Source organism: Plecotus auritus (genome assembly GCF_963455305.1).
Source record: "Plecotus auritus genome assembly, chromosome: 14".
Classification (NCBI taxonomy): Eukaryota; Metazoa; Chordata; class Mammalia; order Chiroptera; family Vespertilionidae; genus Plecotus; species Plecotus auritus.
Genome location: NC_137780.1, coordinates 10779345 through 10800273, shown reverse-complemented (window position 1 = coordinate 10800273; position 20929 = coordinate 10779345). Strand labels below are relative to the sequence as shown.

General features: G+C 41.3%; 1 protein-coding gene across 1 annotated transcript in view; it reads right to left on the bottom strand.

Annotated features, from left to right (window-relative positions):
* Positions 1-20929, bottom strand: part of USH2A (usherin) — a gene marked incomplete at its 5' end in the record, with an annotated part of 419390 nt that overhangs the window by 167502 nt on the left and 230959 nt on the right. The window contains one exon of the mRNA XM_080650916.1: positions 4429-4608. Coding sequence (XP_080507042.1) covers positions 4429-4608 — 180 coding nt within the window. The remainder of the gene's footprint in view (positions 1-4428; positions 4609-20929) is intronic.

Sequence of the window (20929 nt, the reverse complement as noted above, 5' to 3'; positions counted from 1 at the left end):
GATTAACATTTGGATTCCGTTTTTAATTTTTTTAATTCTTTTCCTAGAACTCTTGAACCCCCACCATAATGCTATTCAAGGGCTCAGTTTCAGTATATTCTTCATTTTTAAGAGGATCTTAGTGCTAACTAGGAACATTATATTACAAACAACCTAAAAATATAGTTACGGTAGAAATAAAAAAACCTGAATACATAGACATGGGGAAGGCCATGGTATGTAACTGGAAAGAAAACATCTCCTCCAGCTTCCCAAAACGTATTTCAAATGAATTTTTAAAAATAAACAATGTGTGCTATTTGTGATGTGCCACTATATTTGAGCTGAGCTACTGGTTTCATGATTTCACTTGCCTTCATTCCCATCTTCAAAATAACCCATGATCATCAGACTGTTTAATCACGTTTCTCTTCTTTTTTTTGGGGGGGGGGGGTGGTTGTCAAAGAAAAACAGGAAGATCTGATAGAATCAAGTAGGCTGTGAAATGAGATATTGCTGAACTTTAGTTTGTTTTTTAACTCTGGTTTATTGAGGTATCACTGGTATATAAAAAATAGTAAATTATATTTCTTCTCATTAGAAAAATACAGAAAGCTAATATCAAATATGTTTCATAACCAACAACTGGCCGATGATATACAAGCATAAAATGTTTCCTACCATGTCCCTTTCTCTCTCCTTTTCTAAATTTCTATACAAACCAAGGCCTGTCCATCCTGTCTCATCCTATGCTAATATTAAGAGAAGTAGCTACTATAGGGAAGGCTTCATAGCGTGAGGAGTTGATGCAATTTGAGAGTATTCTTAGCTTACATACCCCTGCCCTCCTGACAGCCTGGTCTCCTAGCATCTCATGGCTAAGCCTTCCTACACTGGACGGCAGTGTGCCGAGCCGGCCCTGTTTTCCACAGCTTGATAAATATAAGGTCGCTCAGGGACACCATGAGGCCTGGGCAGGCCTGAGCAATGACCCTCTTCCATCTAAATCTGGTAATTAAGCTCTCGCAACTGATTTATTCATTCATTCTCTCACCAACTGTTCATCATACACCTACCATGTGTCAGGGCTGGTCTAGGTGCTGAAGATAAAAATGCAAATAAGAAATGGTCCCTGTTGGGTAGGATCTCAGGACCTGTGACTGGCCAGGCAGGTACCTCAATAAAATTTGAGTCTACCGCGGGACACAGACTGGCCCCATCTCTGCCTCGCTTAGTGAAAGATGACTTTCTGATGGGCCAATTTCTAAGTTGACACCTAAACAAATGAGTAGGATCTGGCCAGACCCAGGGAGTAAAGGAGGTTTTCCAGGCTATGTTTGATAGCAACCCTTTGATAAAGAAAAAAATATTTAGCATTTTTGTTTTACCCAAACCTTCTATTATGTTTTAAACTACACTGAGAAGACAGCATGGCTAAGAGTATAATCATTACAAATCTTGCATAATCCAACAAAGCAAGACGGTAGGAATTCAACATCACCATAAAAGAGATCTAATACTGAAATCAAGTAAATGGCAATAATGATAACAACCCGAATATAATGAAAAGCAAATAGCACAGAGAGCCTTCTCTGCCCATAAGTTGGTTCGCTTCTGTACATTTCGGTTCATTTATTATTCATTTCGGTTTGAAACACAGTTCGCTGGACAAAGGCATGGAAGATTTCTTTAATAACTCTCAGTACTAATTTAATTCTACTTAAACACACATATTCTTGTGAATGCCACATGCTTTTCAGCATGATTTTATGTGTAAATCAGGATAATATGTTTTCAGGTCATTAAGTAAAAGGAAGCATGAACTAAAACCTATTTAATCAATGAGGTATCACCTTTAAACTGCCACAAGGTCATAAAAAAGATAATTTCAAAGCTATAAGTTCCCTAATTGTAATCAACAACAATCTAATAATGGGGAAAGAAAAGTACAGGCTAATGGCTGCCATAAACTTGAGCAAATCCCTGTCTTTGAAGATATTTCGCTTCCTTTTTTGCTGAAGGACCATCTCTCAAATTCTGGATTTCTGAGACAGAGTGAATGACCACTTCATGCCCAGGGAGTGTGGACCTATAGTACATCATGATAACGATGTAGGCAGGCATCCACAGAACAGGGGCGAAGCTAAGCCCGGCAACTCAGTTCTATTCCACCATACACAATATTTTAGTTTCATCCTGATCACACAATATTAGCCCTTTTACTAGCCCAGACAGATATATTCACACCATGTGCGTTGAATCAGCAAGAGGAGCTTGCCATGTCTAACTGAATTCTCTGTATGTTTCTGAGCATGTGTGCGTGTGTGTGTGTGTGTGTGTGTGTGTGTGTATGTATACAGGGTATCCCAAGAAAATGTACACACACTTTTAACCCATTATTAATTCCAATGAGTTAAATATGAAACAAAAGAAACAACAATTGAGCTATCATCTTTTACAGTCTGCATGCATTTTTTGGAATACCCTACATATAAACATATATGTGCCCATAAATATTACAGGATATTAGACCACACATTCTCAAACACATAAACAATTGATCAAATTAGCCCTATTTTGTGAATGCAATGTAAACTGATATAAATACAAACTAAGTCTGTGTAAATGCCATAAAATGAAGATATGACATTAAATATTCCATATATTCTATTAAGAGGATGTTATTATGTAACTTAAAAAATTCTCTGTTAAAGCACTAATGACTCTTTAATACCTCACTGTGAATAAAGGATATCATACAACTAAGGTATAGAGCAGCCTTGGGCAAACTACGGCCCGCGGGCCGGATCCAGCTGTTCTATCCAGTTCTCTTGCTCTCCCCTCCGCTCCTTTACTTTGAATTTATATTAGTTCACACAAACACTCCATCCATGCTTTTGTTCCGGCCCTCCGGTCCAGTTTAAGAACCCATTGTGGCCCTCGAGTCAAAAAGTTTGCCCACCCCTGGTGTAGAGTCATCACAACTTTCTATCCTTCCCAGCACGTTGGGTCAGAGTTCAGAGAGGAAGCTATAAATACTGAAGGTTTCTTTCTTTGGCCTCACTTCTTCAATAGCGCCTATCGAACTCCAATTCCCGTTTTATTATGGGTTCATGAAACAGGAGGCTGCCTGAGTCGATCAGCCCCCAAAGTCTCTTTCAAGCATTTTTTCTTAAACAACGTGGCTTCTGCCATTTAGAGTTCCAAGTACTTCAGGAAACCTTCATCCACCCATTCCATAATGTCATAAAAGGTAGACAGCAGTGAGCTGTTCTTATGATGCGACGGGTAATGCATCTTTCCTACAGGGCTTCCACTGGGGGAATTGTAGGAATCCCTTACTTTCCTCTGGTGAAGAGGCCTTTCTGGCTTTCATACTCCTTGTGAGGGCTGTTCGCAGCCCTACAGATTCCCATTAACAAGACAATGACATTGTCCCTCAGTCCAGAACACAGTGGTGCCCAGAGCTGGACTAAGAGACAGACAGGGGTGTCTTGAGGCCCTTGTCCTTCGGTATTTTCAGAAAACATACATTCCTGAACACACAACTCAGAATCGTGCTCTTACTATTCTGAGACACACTTTCTATTCAAAGGCTATACCTGTCAACTGTAAGAAAGATTTTTCTTCTTAGTATAGAGCCCCCGAAATAATTAAAATAGCCTGGCCAATGTGGCTTAGTAGTTGAGCTGATATCAACCTATGAACCAGAAGGTCATGGTTCTATTCCAGGTCAAGGCACATGCCCTGGTTGTGGGCTCGATGCCCAGTGGCGGGGGGCAGAGGAGGGTTGTGTGCAGGAAGCAGCCAATCAATGATTCTCTCTTATCACTAATGTTTCTACCTCTCTCTCCCTCTCCCTTATTCTCTGAAGTCAATAAAAATATATTTAAAAACAATTAAAACAGGGTAGAATCAACTACACATCAAAAGAATTATTATGAGTAAGTTAGGTCCTTTTTAAAAAATATCCAGATGGCATCACATTTCACACATGAAAGTGACAATACTGAACTCTCATCGTTAAGACATGACATTTAAAGGTGTTTTCCCAGTGGTGTGAGTAGAGTTTTCCTCTCCTAGTACCTACACACTGTCCCATTTTTGCCAAATAGAAAAGCTTTAGATACACATCTAAATTAAAAAACCCCACTATTTGCCAATCTTTTAAACATGTAGAGAGTGAGAAATACGTGTGTGGTGTTGTGAACCTACACACACACACACACACACACACACACACACACACGGTGTGAGATGAAAGCAGTCTGAACAAAACAATAAAATAGTATCAATATCAGGGTCTCGATAAAACAAAACCACCACCACCAGACCCGTCAGCAATAGCAGGGAGCCCCTAGTTCTAAAAGAAGGGGAGATCTAGCAGCAGACGAGGTGATCCACGGAGACTCACCCGGTCCCGACGGCCAAGGCTGCCCACGGACTTACCCCCGGGGGGCATCGCCATCGCTGCAGGCTCACTTGTGAGGCTGCCCCCGGTGTGGGAAGCATCCACTTCTACCGCGTAACGAGTGAAGGGGACCAGCCCATTGACGGGCACCCACAGGTTGGTCTCTTCGCCACGGTGCACGAGGCGTGTGCCATTCAGAAGCGTGTAATTATTAGCGGCTGAATAAAAAGGAAACATACTAAAATGAGCACGTATCTAAGGGTTCTCTCCTGATATGATTTAAATATTTTCTGGGGTCCCTAAATACCCGATACTAAACAGAGTTATACTATCACCACCGTAAGAGGCCTCCCGCGTGCCTTCATTCATTTTCCTGTTCCGTAAACGAAATGTTACCTGAGATACATTATGTTTTCCAATCCATTCATCACAGGATTAAAGGAACTGGACTGACACTCTGAGAGAGTGGAAAGCCACGTCACAAGTATCATGCATGAAAGTAAAAATCCTGCGCTGACACTGAATTGACCACTTGATGAATCATTTACAACCTGTTTCAGGATTTCTCAAATACTTGAATTTTCTGTGATGCGCAGACTGGGAGGAAATCACTCATTTTCTCCCAAACAGAACAGTTCTGGATGTGAACAATGCAGTCAAATGAATGTAAGAAATGGTATTTATCAACAATGGGGCCAATTTCTGCTCATTTTCCTTGACAGGTTGGTCGACGGCTTTCCATCCAATGCCTGTTTAAATCAGAACCGGTCGGAACATCCTGAGAAGCAGCTGGGGAAGGGAAGTCATCCGTGTCCACTTTGATCTGGGGATCCATTTCTCAGCTCCCTGAGAGCCAAGCAGGGCTGCCCGGCTGCATCAGAGAATCACTCCCGATGCGTCCTCACCGGGTCCCACCACCACCCTTCCTTCCGAAGCTGCGGCAGACCCATCCTCAGCGTGTCCGGGATGTAGGACTGTCCTGCTGTCTGACACAGTGTTTTATCTCCTCGTCCACACAGCTGGGTGACGCTCAAGGTTAAGGAGAGTTGAGAACTCAGACTTAAAACTGCACGGTAACATTTATTTCACTCTCAATTGCGTGCTTTCCTGAGAAGTTTACTCAAGGCCAATTTTTCTAAAGATTAATTTTAGTAAAATTTAGTAATAATTACTCTTAAACACACAACACACACAACAAAGGACCATTAAGAACAGTAATATTTACTACAAAGAACCTTCTTCCTTTGCCAAATCACTTATTATGTTTACCTTCAATATTACCCAAAGAGAAAATATGGTACCGATGGGCTAAAACATGGAAATAATTCCTATTCACTTTTAGTGGAACAGAATGAAGACGTATTCACAGCTTGGTAATGCTTTTAATTTCCTAATATGGAAACAGACAATTCCCAGCTACATGTGCACAACATACATTAGCAGGAAGTCCTGAAACCTGCCGGCAGCCTTTGATAGCATCAGGACGCTATAGAAAGACACTTCCAAACACGCTGTATTTATTAGTCCCCGTAGATTTCTCACAACTAGTTCACTTGCTTCGGCCAAAGATGACTGAGCTCCAACTGCATGCAGGGAGGAGACTTTGCTAGGTGATTATAACAATAGCAGAGGCCTGGTGCACGAAATTTGTGCACGTGTGTGTGTGTGTGTGTGTGTGTGTGTGTGTGTGTGTGGCGGTGGGGGGGGTGGTCCCTCAGCCCAGCCTGCGCCCTACTGCTGGCAGTCGGACATCCTTCTCCCAATCTGGGACGCTGCATGCACAAGTGACCGTACTTTTCATGCAGGTGAAAGGCATCTTGCTGCTGTATGGGCAGCTACATTTTTTTGCCCTGATTATAAAAAGTAGTACATAACATGATCCTTCTGAGGCCATAGTACCATTTTCTCCATCTTATGGGTGGAAAAACTGAAGCAGAGAGAAGTTAAGTAATTGGCTTTGTCACACAGTTATAAGTGTCAGAATCAGGGCTGACCACAAAATGTGCAAGCCAGAGTCCATGCAGGTCATCACTGCATCACCCTGTTTTTTCAGTGTTAGAGTAGCCTTGCCAGGTGTTAATTTTTAAATCTAAGAGACTGTTCCCAACATATAGGGTAGGGTCCCTGGGCCTGGCTGGCAATCAGGACAGATCTGTAGGGTGACCGGTAGGCGGGGCAATCGGGGGCCCCCGCTGGCACCCGCCTTGGCTGGCGACCTGGTGCTGCCTGCTGGCCGGCCCCACCCTCTTGCCAGCTGGCCCTGCCCCCTGATTGCCCTGCTGTTGCCGGTCACCTCCCTCTGGGGTGGGGGCAGACGCTCCTGCATTGAGCATCTGCCCCCTGTGGTCAGTGAGCATCATAGTGACCAGTTGTTCTGCCATTCGGTCTATTTGCATATTAGGGTTTTATTATATAGGACTAGAGGCCTGGTGCATGAAATCAGGCACTGGTGGGGTTCAGTCGGCCGCCCCATGGGGCCATCGGGAGTGGGTGGCCGAGGCGAGGGGCCGCATTCGTTCTAGTCATTCCACCGTTCAGCCAATTTGCACATTACCCTTTTATTATATAGGATGCTCAAAATGCATCAGACAGTTCCGGCATTCCAGAGACCTGGTTAAGATGAAATGTGCATCACTTCTAAGCATTGTCTAAGAAAATGACATGAGCAACATCCAAAGGCTGCCTTAAAGTTCCCATAATGTCTAGTTCTGTAGAAGCCTTTTCTGTTGCAGCCAAAACTACTGCTGTTGTCACATGCCTGGTTATAAAATGACAAAAAGTCCAGCTTATCCCATAAGATCCAGGCAGAAGCCCGATTGCCTCTGAAGGAGTAGAACTGTGTACATCTTTCAAAGGATTGAAAACTTCAAACCAATCATGAAAATTCTGAAATTAAGCCAAAATAATTTTACAAATTTTGAGCTAGGTGCAATTTTTATTAATTCATAAAAATTAATGAATTAATATCTATGCTTATATAATTGGTGAGCTCCCCCACCCCCTTGCATTTTGTTGAGTTCTGAAGTGAATTTCTAGCTGTAAAACAAACACTACTGCCAGCTTTGGAAATGGCAGAGCAGGGGAAAATATATTAAGTACCATTTTATTCTAAGTTTCACAGATAACATTAATACATGGTAATTATACAATTAGTTGTAACATTAAGTTCTAGTTATAGAACAATGATTACTCGGTAATTATAAGAAGTATATAATTACTCGATAATTATGAGAAGTATGCAATTACATAAACCATTTTGTTCAGCTCAAAAGAGAACTTGTACATCTCCGGGAGCCACACAGCTGAACGAGTGCAACATGCAGCTCCATTCACAGACCTGGAGCCACTGACCGGATTTCAACCGTCCAGGAAGCTCACATCTCCAGATCCAAAACCAAAACAGAGCATTATGCTACGGGAACTAGGCCAGATGAAGAAAGACGGGGTCACGTGATCTCACTCACACGTGCAATCTAATGGACAAAGTAAACTGACCAACCAGAGACATGGGAGCATGCAATCGACTGAAGCATTTCAGAGGGAGGGGATCAACCACAGATGCACTGTCCTCGGACACAGACAACGGGGCAGAGGGGCTGGGGAGGAGATCAACCACAGATGCACTGTCCGCGGACACAGACAACGGGGCAGAGGGGCTGGGGAGGAGATCAACCACAGATGCACTGTCCGCGGACACAGACAATGAGGCAGAGGGGCTGGGGAGGAGATCAACCACAGATGCACTGTCCGCGGACACAGACAACGGGGCAGTGGGGTTGGGGAGGAGATCAACCACAGATGCACTGTCCGCGGACACAGACAATGAGGCAGAGGGGCTGGGGAGGGGATCAACCACAGATGCACTGTCCGCGGACACAGACAACAGGGCAGAGGGGCTGGGGAGGAGATCAACCACAGATGCACTGTCCGTGGACACAGACAATGAGGCAGTGGGGCTGGGGAGGAGATCAACCACAGATGCACTGTCCGCGGACACAGACAATGAGGCAGTGGGGCTGGGGAGGGGATCAACCATAGATGCACTGTCCGCGGACACAGACAACGGGGCAGAGGGGCTGGGGAGGGGATCAACCACAGATGCACTGTCCGCGGACACAGACAACGGGGCAGTGGGGCTGGGGAGGAGATCAACCACAGATGCACTGTCCGCGGACACAGACAACGGGGCAGAGGAGCTGGGGAGGGGATCAACCACAGATGCACTGTCCGCAGACACAGACAACGGGGCAGTGAAGGCCTGGGGCGGCGTGGCGAGTGGTGTGGACAGAACTAAAGGGGGTGGGGGAGGGACATTTGTAATACTTTCAACAATAAAGATAAATTAACATTATTGAGATGTTTTAAAACAAACCTATGAGTCCACATTATAGAACCTAGAGACTAAAACAAACAAACAAACAAACCAGGATCCACAATTTTGGCTTTCCCCTGCCCTTTCTTCCTTTCAACGTGACCATGTGGGCCCATAGGTACTGGGGAAAATTCTTACAATTCAAGTCCTCTAGTCCCTGCTCTATAGAGGGTGTGCTTTGCCACTTTTCACTCAACGACTGAGCCTTCAGTGAGCTGGAAAATGCAGTCCCCTTGGTTCAGCCTCAAGAATCAGGCTGGAAATGCCGAAGCGATAAGCTTTTCCTATCGCAGGTGAGCCTTCCTGTCTGGTGGGCCTCAGCGCGGACCCTATTTGTGAGTATAAGTGGATGGTGCAGGCCTGATTAAGCTTCTGTGTTCTTGGTCCACAGCTCTCCATCACCCCGCCCCCAGGACCTGGGAGTCTTCGGTGGAGTTCCTCTCTTCCAACCTTTTTTTTCAAATGTATTTTTTTATTGATTTCAGAGAGGAAGGGAGAGGGGGAGAGAGATAGAAACATTGGTGACAGAGGATCACTGATTGGCTGTCTCCTGCATGTCCCCTACTGGGGATTGAGCCTGTAATCTGGGCACGTGCCTCACTGGGAATTGAACCATGACCTCCCATTCATGGGTTGACGCTCAACCACTGAGCCATGCCACGCCTGGCAAGCTTGTGTAAAATTTTTAAATAAACCAGAAAGTGTTTCAGGGAATCCACATTCTAAAGATTTTTCTAAAAGGTTAATTCATGCATTCCTACTTTTCTATTTTATAGTGAATAAACAAGTGTTTAATGAAGAAACAACCAAAATAAATCTTCTGTCCTACGGATTTCACTCACAAGGAACCTTCCTTTAACTTCAAACAGGAAGTCATACTAAAATGTTAACATCGATGCCCACTTTGAAGACTGAAAACCTTACAGTTAGCATTCTCAATGATTGAACAGTAGGGCATATACTATTATTTTTTAGGCAAAAGTCTGCGTAAGTAGATATTTTCCCACGTATGAGTCAGGGATGCGTAAGTGATGTGTATCCTGGGGATATCATCTTGTTGGGTTCTCTAGACTGGAATACATAAATGGGTTTGCTTTCCCATTCTTGTTCTAATCATTGTCACAAGAATTTTAATGCGCCATATATTCCGTAATTTTTTCCCTCCGTGCTGCACTGCTCTGACCTTTTCAATATTCTGTAACTTGACTGGCTGGCCATTTCTGTTCTCTCCCTTTTTACAGCCTTATTAACTCGTGGGAAAGAGGTGACATGAACAACCAATCAGAATAGGTAATACTGCAAAGGTCAGCTCAGTCTTGTACAGTATCATCACCCACAGAAGGCTGTATGCCAGGCATTAACATCCTGATATCTTATTCATGTGACAAAGATTGTAACAAGAACAGAAAATGGCACAACACGAATCCGTTCTCCTGACAAAGACGGTAATGAGAAATGACAGCGAACAAACCAAACTGATTCTTGTTACCGTGTGAAGATTTTCCATGTCAGACCTGGTCCTGCTTTAAGTTAGCCTTTTTCTGAATCCAATTACACCTGCAGGTAGAAAAGGCAGAGACTAATTCCCCCACTTCTTGCCGTACAAAGAAAAAGCTGGATTTCTCCTGCACTGAGGTCTCAATTTTCATGGTGTTCAGCTCTACCTCCCTGTCCCAAAGTCCTGCCAATACTGAAATCAAAAGACATCAAATGGCAACAGAGGCCTTTAATGTTGAGCTAAGAATTCTAGATCCTCTTAGATAGCACATTAATATTTCAGTTACTTTTATTTATTCTTTCTAAGGATATCATTTCAAATTACATTAACCAACAGGCAAGCGTGTCCTCCAAACTCCATTATTCTCACAGATCTCACTTTGGTAGAGATGTAAAAGGTGTTGGGTGTTTGTTTAAGTTAATATACAGTTAAAGGGACCTACGGCTGGCCTTCAATTTTTGCCAATGAAGAAAGTATTTGTAGACGGATACCTGCGTAACTATCTTCCCCACAGCGCCTTTTGAAAGAGAAAGAAGTAACCTGTGAACCACTTAGGGCGCTGAGAAGGACAGTGCTCTATTAAGGCATCATATTTCTCACCATTATGGCAATTACTCTAATGTGGCTGTTAATTAGTTGTCATCTAGTAAAAGCTGCAGTTTTTTGATTCCTCTTTAAAGTGGACATTCTGCTAGAATGACAACTGTAGTTCAGGGGATACGAGTAAATACATGGAATATTTCATCGCCTCAAGAGATGTTTCAGAAACGCTGGCCCCGAGCCTCTGCTGTGCAGGAGCAGGGTCAGCTGTAAGATCTGGGGATCTCATGGCTTTGTTCTGACTTCGTTTTTAATGTGTGAGCCACAACCTCCTGCGTGTGGCACAACTATCCTTTTAAAAATGTTAAGGATCGTTTTTACAAGTCCTTTAGAGCACGTTTCTTTTCACCAACTTTGTTCCACGTGCCACGGTCAGTTGGATTTTCCTAAATAAATCTCACTTTATTAACATCAGAACAATAATTACATGTGCAAAGAGTGAATTCAGAGATTCATTATGACGGGTAAATTAGGGGAGTATCGTCCATTTTCATGCTATATGATGACAAGTCAGATTTGCTTTGACTTTTACTTACGTTTCCGCCTATTTAGACAAAGTGTTATTTTTTCCAAATGAACAAACTACTGCCATTATCTCAATCACTTAAGAGCTATTTGGGTAAATATGCCCCCATGGTACGTGGTCTCTAGCTTCCAAACTGCACATTGGACATGAACATGACTAACAGAAGATGCTGTTTCCTGTGAGGTCTGGTTAAGTCTTACTGAACCTACAGAATGTGCTGAGCCCTTGGTATTGCTGTGATCGAACGCGTAACTCACCAACCACAACAGATCTCAGAGCAGAGTCGCCTGTTCTTAATGAAATGTGCATAATTTTCACTTGACTTTCTAAAGACAGGTCTTCCATGAGAGGAGAACCACCATGCGGGGACCCAGTATTGGGGTGACAATTACCCCATGTTTTGCTGGTGACTCTGTGTTCTTATACTAGTTATCTAGTCCTGTGCAATGGTATTAACACAAACTTTACAGCTCAAAACAACATGTATTTCTTATCTCATAGTTTCTGTGAGACAGGAGTCTGAGCCTGGCTGAATTGCTCAGGGTCCCCAACGGCTGCAACCAAGTGTGGCCTGGGACTAGGGTCAACTGGGGAAGGGTCCCCGGCAGCTCACAGAGTCCTTGGCAGCATTCAGTCCCGAGAAACCACTCATGAATGGAGAAAGGGCTGAAATAATCTTCACCATTTGTTAACATGGGTTATTTATAGGTAGTGGGGTTTTAGTAAATATTATTTTTCTATAGGACGTGCATTTTTAAGTTAGCATGCACAATTTTTAAAAATCAAAAGAATCTTGAGAAGGTTGAGATAGCCCAAGAAAATACGTACATTGTATTGAAATTTATGAATAAGTTATAGCAAAACCAGGAATCCACTAAATACAGCCCACAGGCCCAATCTGGCCAGGTGCCTGTCCTTGTAAATAAAGTTTTATTCAAACACAGACACACTTTCAGGATTTGTCATGCTACCTGGCACAACTGAGAAGCTATGGCACAGACCATACTGCCTGCCAAGTCTAAAATGCTTACGATGTGGCTTTATAGAAAAAGTTTGCCAACCTTTGAATTAAACAATTACATTGACTACCTCTTAAAAATGTTCCGCCTTCCTCAATAAAGAGAGCCATTTCCCATTTCTGGATTGATTTCCTAGAGTAAACTCTTTTTAAAGAGTGGAACAGGGTACGTGGGAAGAACACTTCATTGATATGACCCTACCCTACCTCGCTGCCCTATATTGTCATTAATGCTTGCAATGTCTTTCATTACTCAGCGGTCATAAATGCAAATTACTGAAAAGGAAAGAAAGAGGAAGAAAACAGGCTAAAGGCAGTCCCTTATTCCACAAGCCCAGGAAGTCTGCAAATGGAAGTCCATGCAGTTAGCTGCTATTCTCTAGGCTTAGTAAGATAAACAAACAAACAAAAGAAATTAAGGACTCTTGGGGCAAAAGAAGGATGTTTCAACTGTTTCAGCTGCTTTTGAAGGACTTATTTAGACTTCCAGAGATAATCTGCCAAAACCACAACCCACCCCCTTCCCCCAGACCTTGGTGAAAATAAGCAAATGGCGAAAATATTGGCAGATAGAAGAAAATGCCTTAGAATCTACTGCCTTAGAATCTATTTTAAGAAACAGAATCTACTTTAATATTGCCTCAGAATCTAGTTGTAGAAAATAACCAGATATGTGTACCAAATCCTGCCTATTCTAAATATAAGCACCATGAATTACAAGCAAGGTTTAACTGTGCCTATGGAAAAATTTGGCTTGAGAACCAAGAACAGGTGGCTAGAGTCAGAGGCAAGAGAATGATAAAGCGGAACCAGGAGTCCCGAATAAGCATTCGGTATGTAAAGGATCATAAGAGACACATTTGTGTATAAAGCAAAGAGGGCTTGATATATAAATGTTGCCCTCTTGAGCACCTTTGTCAATTTTGAGCTCTAATTTAAACTTGAACTGTTCTCTCCTTCAAATCCCCCAGATCAGTGGTCGGCAAATTGCGGCTCACGAGCCACATGCGGCTCTTTGGCCCCTCGAGTGCGGCTCTTCCACAAAATACCATGGCCTGGACGAGTCTATTTTGAAGAAGTGGCGTTAGAAGAAGTTTAAGTTTAAAAAATTTGGCTCTCAAAAGAAATTTCAGTCGTTGTACTGTTGATATTTGGCTCTGTTGACTAATGAGTTTGCCGACCACTGCCCCGGATGGTACCTTTGCAGCCTGCATAATTTATATATATGCTAGTAAAAAGCCTAAGCAATCATTACAACCAGTCGACCGAACGACTGGTCGACCGGTCATTATGACACGCACTGACTACCAGGGGGCAGTTGCTCAACACAGGGGTTGGCCCTTGGTGGTCAGTGTGCTCCCATAGCCAACTTCCCATGGCTGGCCAACTTCCTGCAGTCCCTCCTCCCTACCCCCCGCCAGCTGGCCCTGATGGCCCCAATCGATCGGGACTGGGCGAGATGGCCCTGATCAGCCCTGATCGCCAGCCAGGCTGAGGGACCCTACCCATGCACTATTTCATGCACTGGGCTTCTAATTATAGAACTAAAAGAGCCAGCTCAAATCCCTTCAAAGGCATTTCATCCACCTTAATTGTTTTCATATACTTAACCTAGACCAGTGGTCGGCAAACAGCGGCTTGTGAGCCACATGGGGCTCGCGAGCCGTGGTTTGCCGCTCTGTTGACTAATGAGTTTGCCGGCCACTGGACTAGACTAAATGTTACCATGTAGTTGGAAGCTGTGATGATTAGGCAATTGTGGCATATTGTGTGCAAAGAGGTAAAGGGTAGTATATGACAGTGGTCGGCAAACTCATTAGTCAACAGAGCGGCAAACCGCGGCTCACGAGCCGCAGTTTGCCGACCACTAACCTAGACCAGTTAGTGTGGTTCACTATGAAATAAACATGTGAAATAGACAACATCTCCGCCATGAGAAATAAGTCAACCACTTACCTAACACATCTTAAGTTTCCGGTTTATAGCCTTAAAAAAATTTTAAAAGTGTAACTTATTTTAAAACTTACTTCATCTTAAGAAAAATACTGAGAAATATGAATTGTTTAACAATGTTATGGATACATATTTTCATCTTTATCTTTTAATTCTTGCTCATTCTTTAGGCTTCCATTGTCAGGATGCCAATTAAGATTATCTGCTTTTCTAAACATACTCATAACTCACAGATGACAAGAAGAATACTCAGTTCTTCAGGGCAATGATCAGAAAGAAAACTGGCCAAGAAGCAGACCTGGGGATCGCCAATCCATAATCAAATATCTAGATTGATTGTGTCACTTACACTTGTATTGATTTCCATTGGAGTGGCTCACCGAAGGGAGTAATAAAAATGTGGAATAAAACTGATTTATGAGAACAAAATAAATCCTTTGTGAGCACTAATGAATTGGTGCTATTTAACCCTTTCAATCAGAGAGGGGAAAAACTATTTATTTTTTTAAGAATGCTGAGCTGGCCAAAAGAAGTCATATCAGAAATGCCAATGGTGCCAGGTGCCATCACACCGTGTCGTGATGCTGGGAAAGAAACATGGCTCTGAATTTGATGGAAGGCACCATTTGACATGTGACATACGTCCAGCCTTCCTGGGCCAACTCCCATGTGTCATCAGACATGATGGACCTGTAGGTTCAGAGTGGTATGGAATCACTCAATAAATGTTTATTGTGCTTATTTACATGATTTATAAGACAGCTGAAAAGCAAGAACTAAATATGGTGGCACATTAACTCCACTTTAATTTTTTTCCCCTTGAAATAGGTGCTTTTAATTCTACTCAAATCTTAGTGTGTAAGAGTTAAATCGAGGGTTCTCTCCACGATGACAGGGGCATTCAGGGAAATAGCTTTCAGCGTAATTTGTAAGGTACATACAAATATTTGCCTTAAAGAACATTAAAGGACCTAGAAAAAGATGAGATGATTTGTACATAAATCCAAAGCAACTGACTGACTCTATCAATTGAGCCAACCAGCCAATTTAATGAGAAAAAAAATTAGTTACTTCGAGTTCCTTAAAACTGGTAGAAAAAGCATTCCCAAAAGCTTGGCACTGATTCACTTCTGACTTTCCCACTGGTGCTGACATCTTGTCCACACGTTCGTTCTAACACTGTGCTGTCCAGTACAGTCCCCACTGTCCACTTGTGGTTTTTGAGCACTTGAAAGGGGGCTAGTATAGCTAAGGCACCAATTTCTAATTTTATTTAATTTTACCTAAAATCTGATCACTGATTTTAGTTACTGGAAAACTTTTAAATACGTTGTATGTGAATCTACTGTTTTAATTGAAAACTTCATGAAATCTAAACATGGATCATACCTTTCTGATAAAAATCGTCACTGAATGGAAGTGCTCTGTAAGTGTAAAATATACACACAGACTCATGAAGAAAAAAGTGTTGGCATCTCAGTGTTAACTTAGGATTATGCTTACATGATGAAATTATAACATTTTGGGTATGTTAGTTCACATAAGCTATAATCCCAAATTAATTTCAACTGTTCCTTTTTACTTTTTAATGTGCATATCAGGGCATTTAAATTTCTGTATGCTAAAGGAAATATTAGAAGTTACATTTAAATGCAGGTTCATTTTCATCTTAAATCTGTTAAAGAAAACCATACAGTTTCAAGATGTGGCTACATACATCCACACAGAATGAAGGGGATGTTACTTGTAGAAGCACCGATCCTGTTGCACACACTGCATTTGAGTCACAGTCCTGAGAAAGCTTAGGGCAGAACCACGTGGGAGGGGCGGGCATAAGAAAGAGTAAGCTGATTTGTTGTCAGCTCTGACAATTCGGCTTCGACTGGCATGGTGTTTAATGAATGCACAGGAAGGTAACTTTATTTATCCTCCCCGGCATAAAAAGGCTTTTAAAAATATTAATGCATTTTACTATTTACAATGAAACATAATTTAATGCAGTTTGAGGGCACCATAATTACCACAGCATAATCATTTTTCTAATGTAAGTTTTCCACGTATGCACACAGAGTAAGGCATTAACAGGAAACTGTACAGATCAAAAAGAGAACAAGAGACTCTCTTATTATAAAGGAATAAATGATTAGGAGAAAGTGAAAGTAAACCACTTTAAATGTAAGGGATTTAAGGAAAAGCAAGATGATAAATAGTAATTGCAAGGGGTTGGGCTTCTGAAAGAAGTTGAGGGGCAAGATTTTTTAACACTGCATGTAAATAAAGCCAAGTCTCTTGCTCCCAATTTTCCCTAGAGGGTGGAGTTTTAAGGTCTGCTGTTTCTAAAACCTTCTTAAAAGTTTGCTGTAAGATGACACAAGTTACCAACTGCCTCCTTTTGTTTTCTTATGGCATCCTTCACTCCTTCTTTGTCTGATTATAAAAGAGATGCTTGTTTGCTGTAGATTTTAAGACTATATGAGAGAGGGTAACGAAAAGATCTACAATTAGCTAAATCTCAAGATAACCATTATCTTGTTAAAATTTTGATGCATTTTAGCATGTATCTTTTCATATTTTTATAGGATTTTTTTTAACCGAGTAAAGTAACCCCATGATCATAAGAACTTCATAAGAACTTAAGAGATATTAATAATCAGCGGGCTGTTCTTAGTATATACACAGCATGATAACTTTCCAAGGAGCCAAAACACAGTTTATGACCCTCATCACTCTATCCGGGACAAAGGCCCATCACCGTCAAGGGAATCCATCCTGAGACCTCGCACAGGAGAAGCCGAGAATCCCAGAAGGAAATCCCTCGCCGTAGGTCTGTCTCAGAGGATGGGGCTAGAGGACAATTTTTTTTCTGTTTCTCTACAGAGTCCACCCTTCCATTTTCATCTAATATTAACTCATAGCTGACACCTACCTACTGAGAGCCTCCTTACTCAAAATCCAGACATTTGGGGATGATGGTTATGCTTTCAATCTAGAAATATCAAAAAACTGACTCTATTTACTCAGAGAACATTGAACCCTTGTCATGACAGAGCATACAAAAACCAGCGCTTGGTGGGTGTGTACTAGTACATGGTATGCAACTATCAGTATAAAATATGACATATCTGCTCCACGGGCTGGCGTCCACATGGGACCTTCATCATGCATGTTCTAGAAAACCCCCCATCAGCCATGGTGTGGGTTTGAAAACAATATGAGCATATTTAAATACTTTAAATACATCCCATTTTGAAACAGGAATTGGATTGAAAAAATAAAAGCTATGCAAAGTCTTCCAAAGCCAAAGGTAAGATGATATTCAACTGTCTCCTTTCATGGGAAAGTAGAATGGAGAGATTCCTATCCAAAGATGCTCCCGCAGCATCTGAAACATGACCTTCAGCCACAAGAACCCCGAAACCCAGCACTCTCAGGGCTCCTTGGGTCCCATGCTCTGACTCGGGTGTGTGGCCCGGGCCAGGGCCGGTGTTTGCATCTCATCATCACCTCGCCCCTTCCATGCACATAACAGCTCAGAGTTTGGGCTTGTTCATTATGTCAAGAAAAGAGCCAATTAGAAATGAGACACAAATTCAATAGCTGCTGTGTGCGTGTGGAGAACAGATGAGTTCTTAAGTAAGTTTGATAAATTAATGCCTAACTCCATTCTTGTGGAAGAATATGTCCTAATTACACATTTCTATAGCTTTATTGGCCATGACATGATATACAATCAGAAGTGCCAATATACTCAGTGAGTAAATATTCTACAGCCAAATGTTTGCAGTGTCATATATTATTACTGCCCATTCGAATTTTCACCAATACAGCAATGGTTTCCAATTCTGTGTAAAATGATTTTTTTTTAAATTCCCTATATGTATGTGCATTTATACCTCTAGAAACTTCATACAAAAGTAAATTAAAATGTAATTTCTTTTGAGCAGAATAGCAATTTGCTTCCCAAAGAAATAGGAAAAAAGTAATTTTCCTATTTCCCCTCTACTCTTAATGCTTCTTCTCATATGAATACTTGCTCTGAACGTAACTTCCCCACAGTCGTCATTCCTAGTATCTTGTGTTATTTAAAACATCTGAAATGGTCAGGGAGAGAGGCCCAGGGCTATTGTCTAAAACCAAAAGAACTTTCTAACACGACACTCATTAAGTTTCTTCTGTTTCTCTAACAGACACTGCATGGCCAACAGCTGTATAATGTGGGCAACTGTAGACACTGCCTTTACCATGGCTGTGCTTGGGGCGCATTTGTGCATGAAGTACTATTATCTGCTTCTTTAGACGTTCACCGAGCTTCAATGTTCACATATAGGGTTTTGACGGAATAAAATGGGATAGAGCTGTACTTTCTCTCACCTTTCCTTCTAAAAGTGTGGGAACTTGGGATACGTGGTCCTCAATAGAAGAGGACCAATGACAAGCCTAGGTTTTCTGCTTCTGAGGTTGCCAGGCAGACATTCTCCTCCTTCAAAAGGAAGAACGATGAGGAATTAAACAATTCGTAGAAGACTCCACCATAACCGCTCAAGCAAAAAAAAAAAAAAAAAAAAAGGACATGGTATTGCCTACTAAGAATAGAACCAGTGTATAGAATCCAAAGAATTTAGTCTAATAGTATAGAGGCTGCCATTTGTGAAGACATTCTACAGGACCTCAGATTATTCCCTTTTTCTCTTAATAATGTTATTTTCTATTTCCCCTCTTGATAATTTTACAGTTGTAGTTGAAATTATTTTTGAAACTTATAAAATGATAAAAGCATAAATTCCCATATATTTTCACCTACCAGTTAAAAAAATATAATTTTAAAACAGTTTCACATAAGCCATATTTGTACTACTATACTGTCAGTTATTTTAGTGTTTATTCCTAAATGTACACATTTCACTTATTTTTAAAAAAGAACACTCAATATGTCTCATAAGGAACGTTTCTGTATCTGTCACCTTTAATTGACATTGTTAGCTAATTCACAGAGGTGAAGAGAAAACATACTGAGGATGTTGCACCCGGATCCCTGATGCTGACTGCTCACCTGTGCAAGGTGAATGACTCACCCCTGAGAGCCATTGCGCAAAGCACTTACTACAGGTCAGTAAATGGCCCTTGCACGCCCTACAAAAACCTAATTTGCATCATATGCTCCTCAAAATAAAAAGGATGTTCCAAATCAGGTGGAATCCCACCGAACCAAGTGCTGATCCTTACTTTTACGGCAGACATTAAGCAAAGGCAGAAACTGTAATCCAGGAGGCCCCAGTGTGGCTTGGGTGATTGGTTACTTTTTACCGTTCACGTTCGTTTGTGCTGTCATTCTCCCACGATGTTTTCCTATTCAAGTTATTCTAATTCATCGCCGAGGCCCAGGGTTTCCCAAATCTTCCCCCGATTGGCTCTGTTCACGTCTCTCACCAACATACCTGCTTTTCTCTTGCCTCACGCCCGAGAATGACAGGACTAGGTTTACTGTGTCATCCTCTCTACTTGTTTGAAAGTTATATGGGACAGAGATCCTTGAGGTACCAACTTTGGTGTCATTTTATACACCCCAGATTTGGTTTATTAAAAACTAGCTGACAGTGTAATTAATCAGGTTATCATTTTCCACCTGGTGAAATTTCTGTGCTATAGGGAAAATGATAACAAATTCTAGTAACAAAATAGCCACAGATGCTTGTTGAGGTTAGATAAATGATATTAATTATATTACCCATTAAATATCAGCATTTGAAAGTATGGCTTTCTAAAGACAGCGTTCTTTAGAGAATGAATCCTGTGTCATTTTAAAAAGTAACTCTTTTAAGTGACTTATCAACATATAAACTTTATAATTATATAAAATTATATATAGTTATGCAAAATCAGTGAATAAATTTAACAGTTTGTATAAGATCTATATGAAGAACACTAATATCTTGTGAGAGATACAAAACAAATATGAAATATAATCGTATTATTGATGAGAGTGATATTAATTCTACTTAAGTTAACCTATAAATCCAATCCAATCCCCTTATAAAACTAGCATCAGGACTTCTATAGGGAAGGAACAGTTTGTCAATATTGCCTCAAAGAAAATAAATACAAAAATTAGGTAGAAAAATTCTATAAAATAAAAATGAGGGGAACTTGACGTTACAGGCATTAAAATATTATGATAATATAAATAAATGCATATATCTGTCTAGACATAAAGTAAATGTGGAAATTTGCAATTATTTAAAGATGGTAACTCAAACCATTTGAGAAAAATATGGATTATTTAATAAATGGTTTGAGACAATGGGACACTTTCTTCCAAAAAAAGTATGTTATGTTACTAGTACATATGATATCTATATAGTCCCATATGAATAGAATATAAATGTATTAAAAAAGAAAGCATTGAAGTATTAGAGAGAACAGTGCAAAAGGGGAAATACTACTACTCACATAACAGATTTCATCCTATCTAATAAAAGAGTAATATGCAAATTGACTGTCACTCCAACACACAAGTTGGCTGCCCCATGTGGTCAAAGATGGCTGCCCACATGTGGACACAAAATGGCCACCAC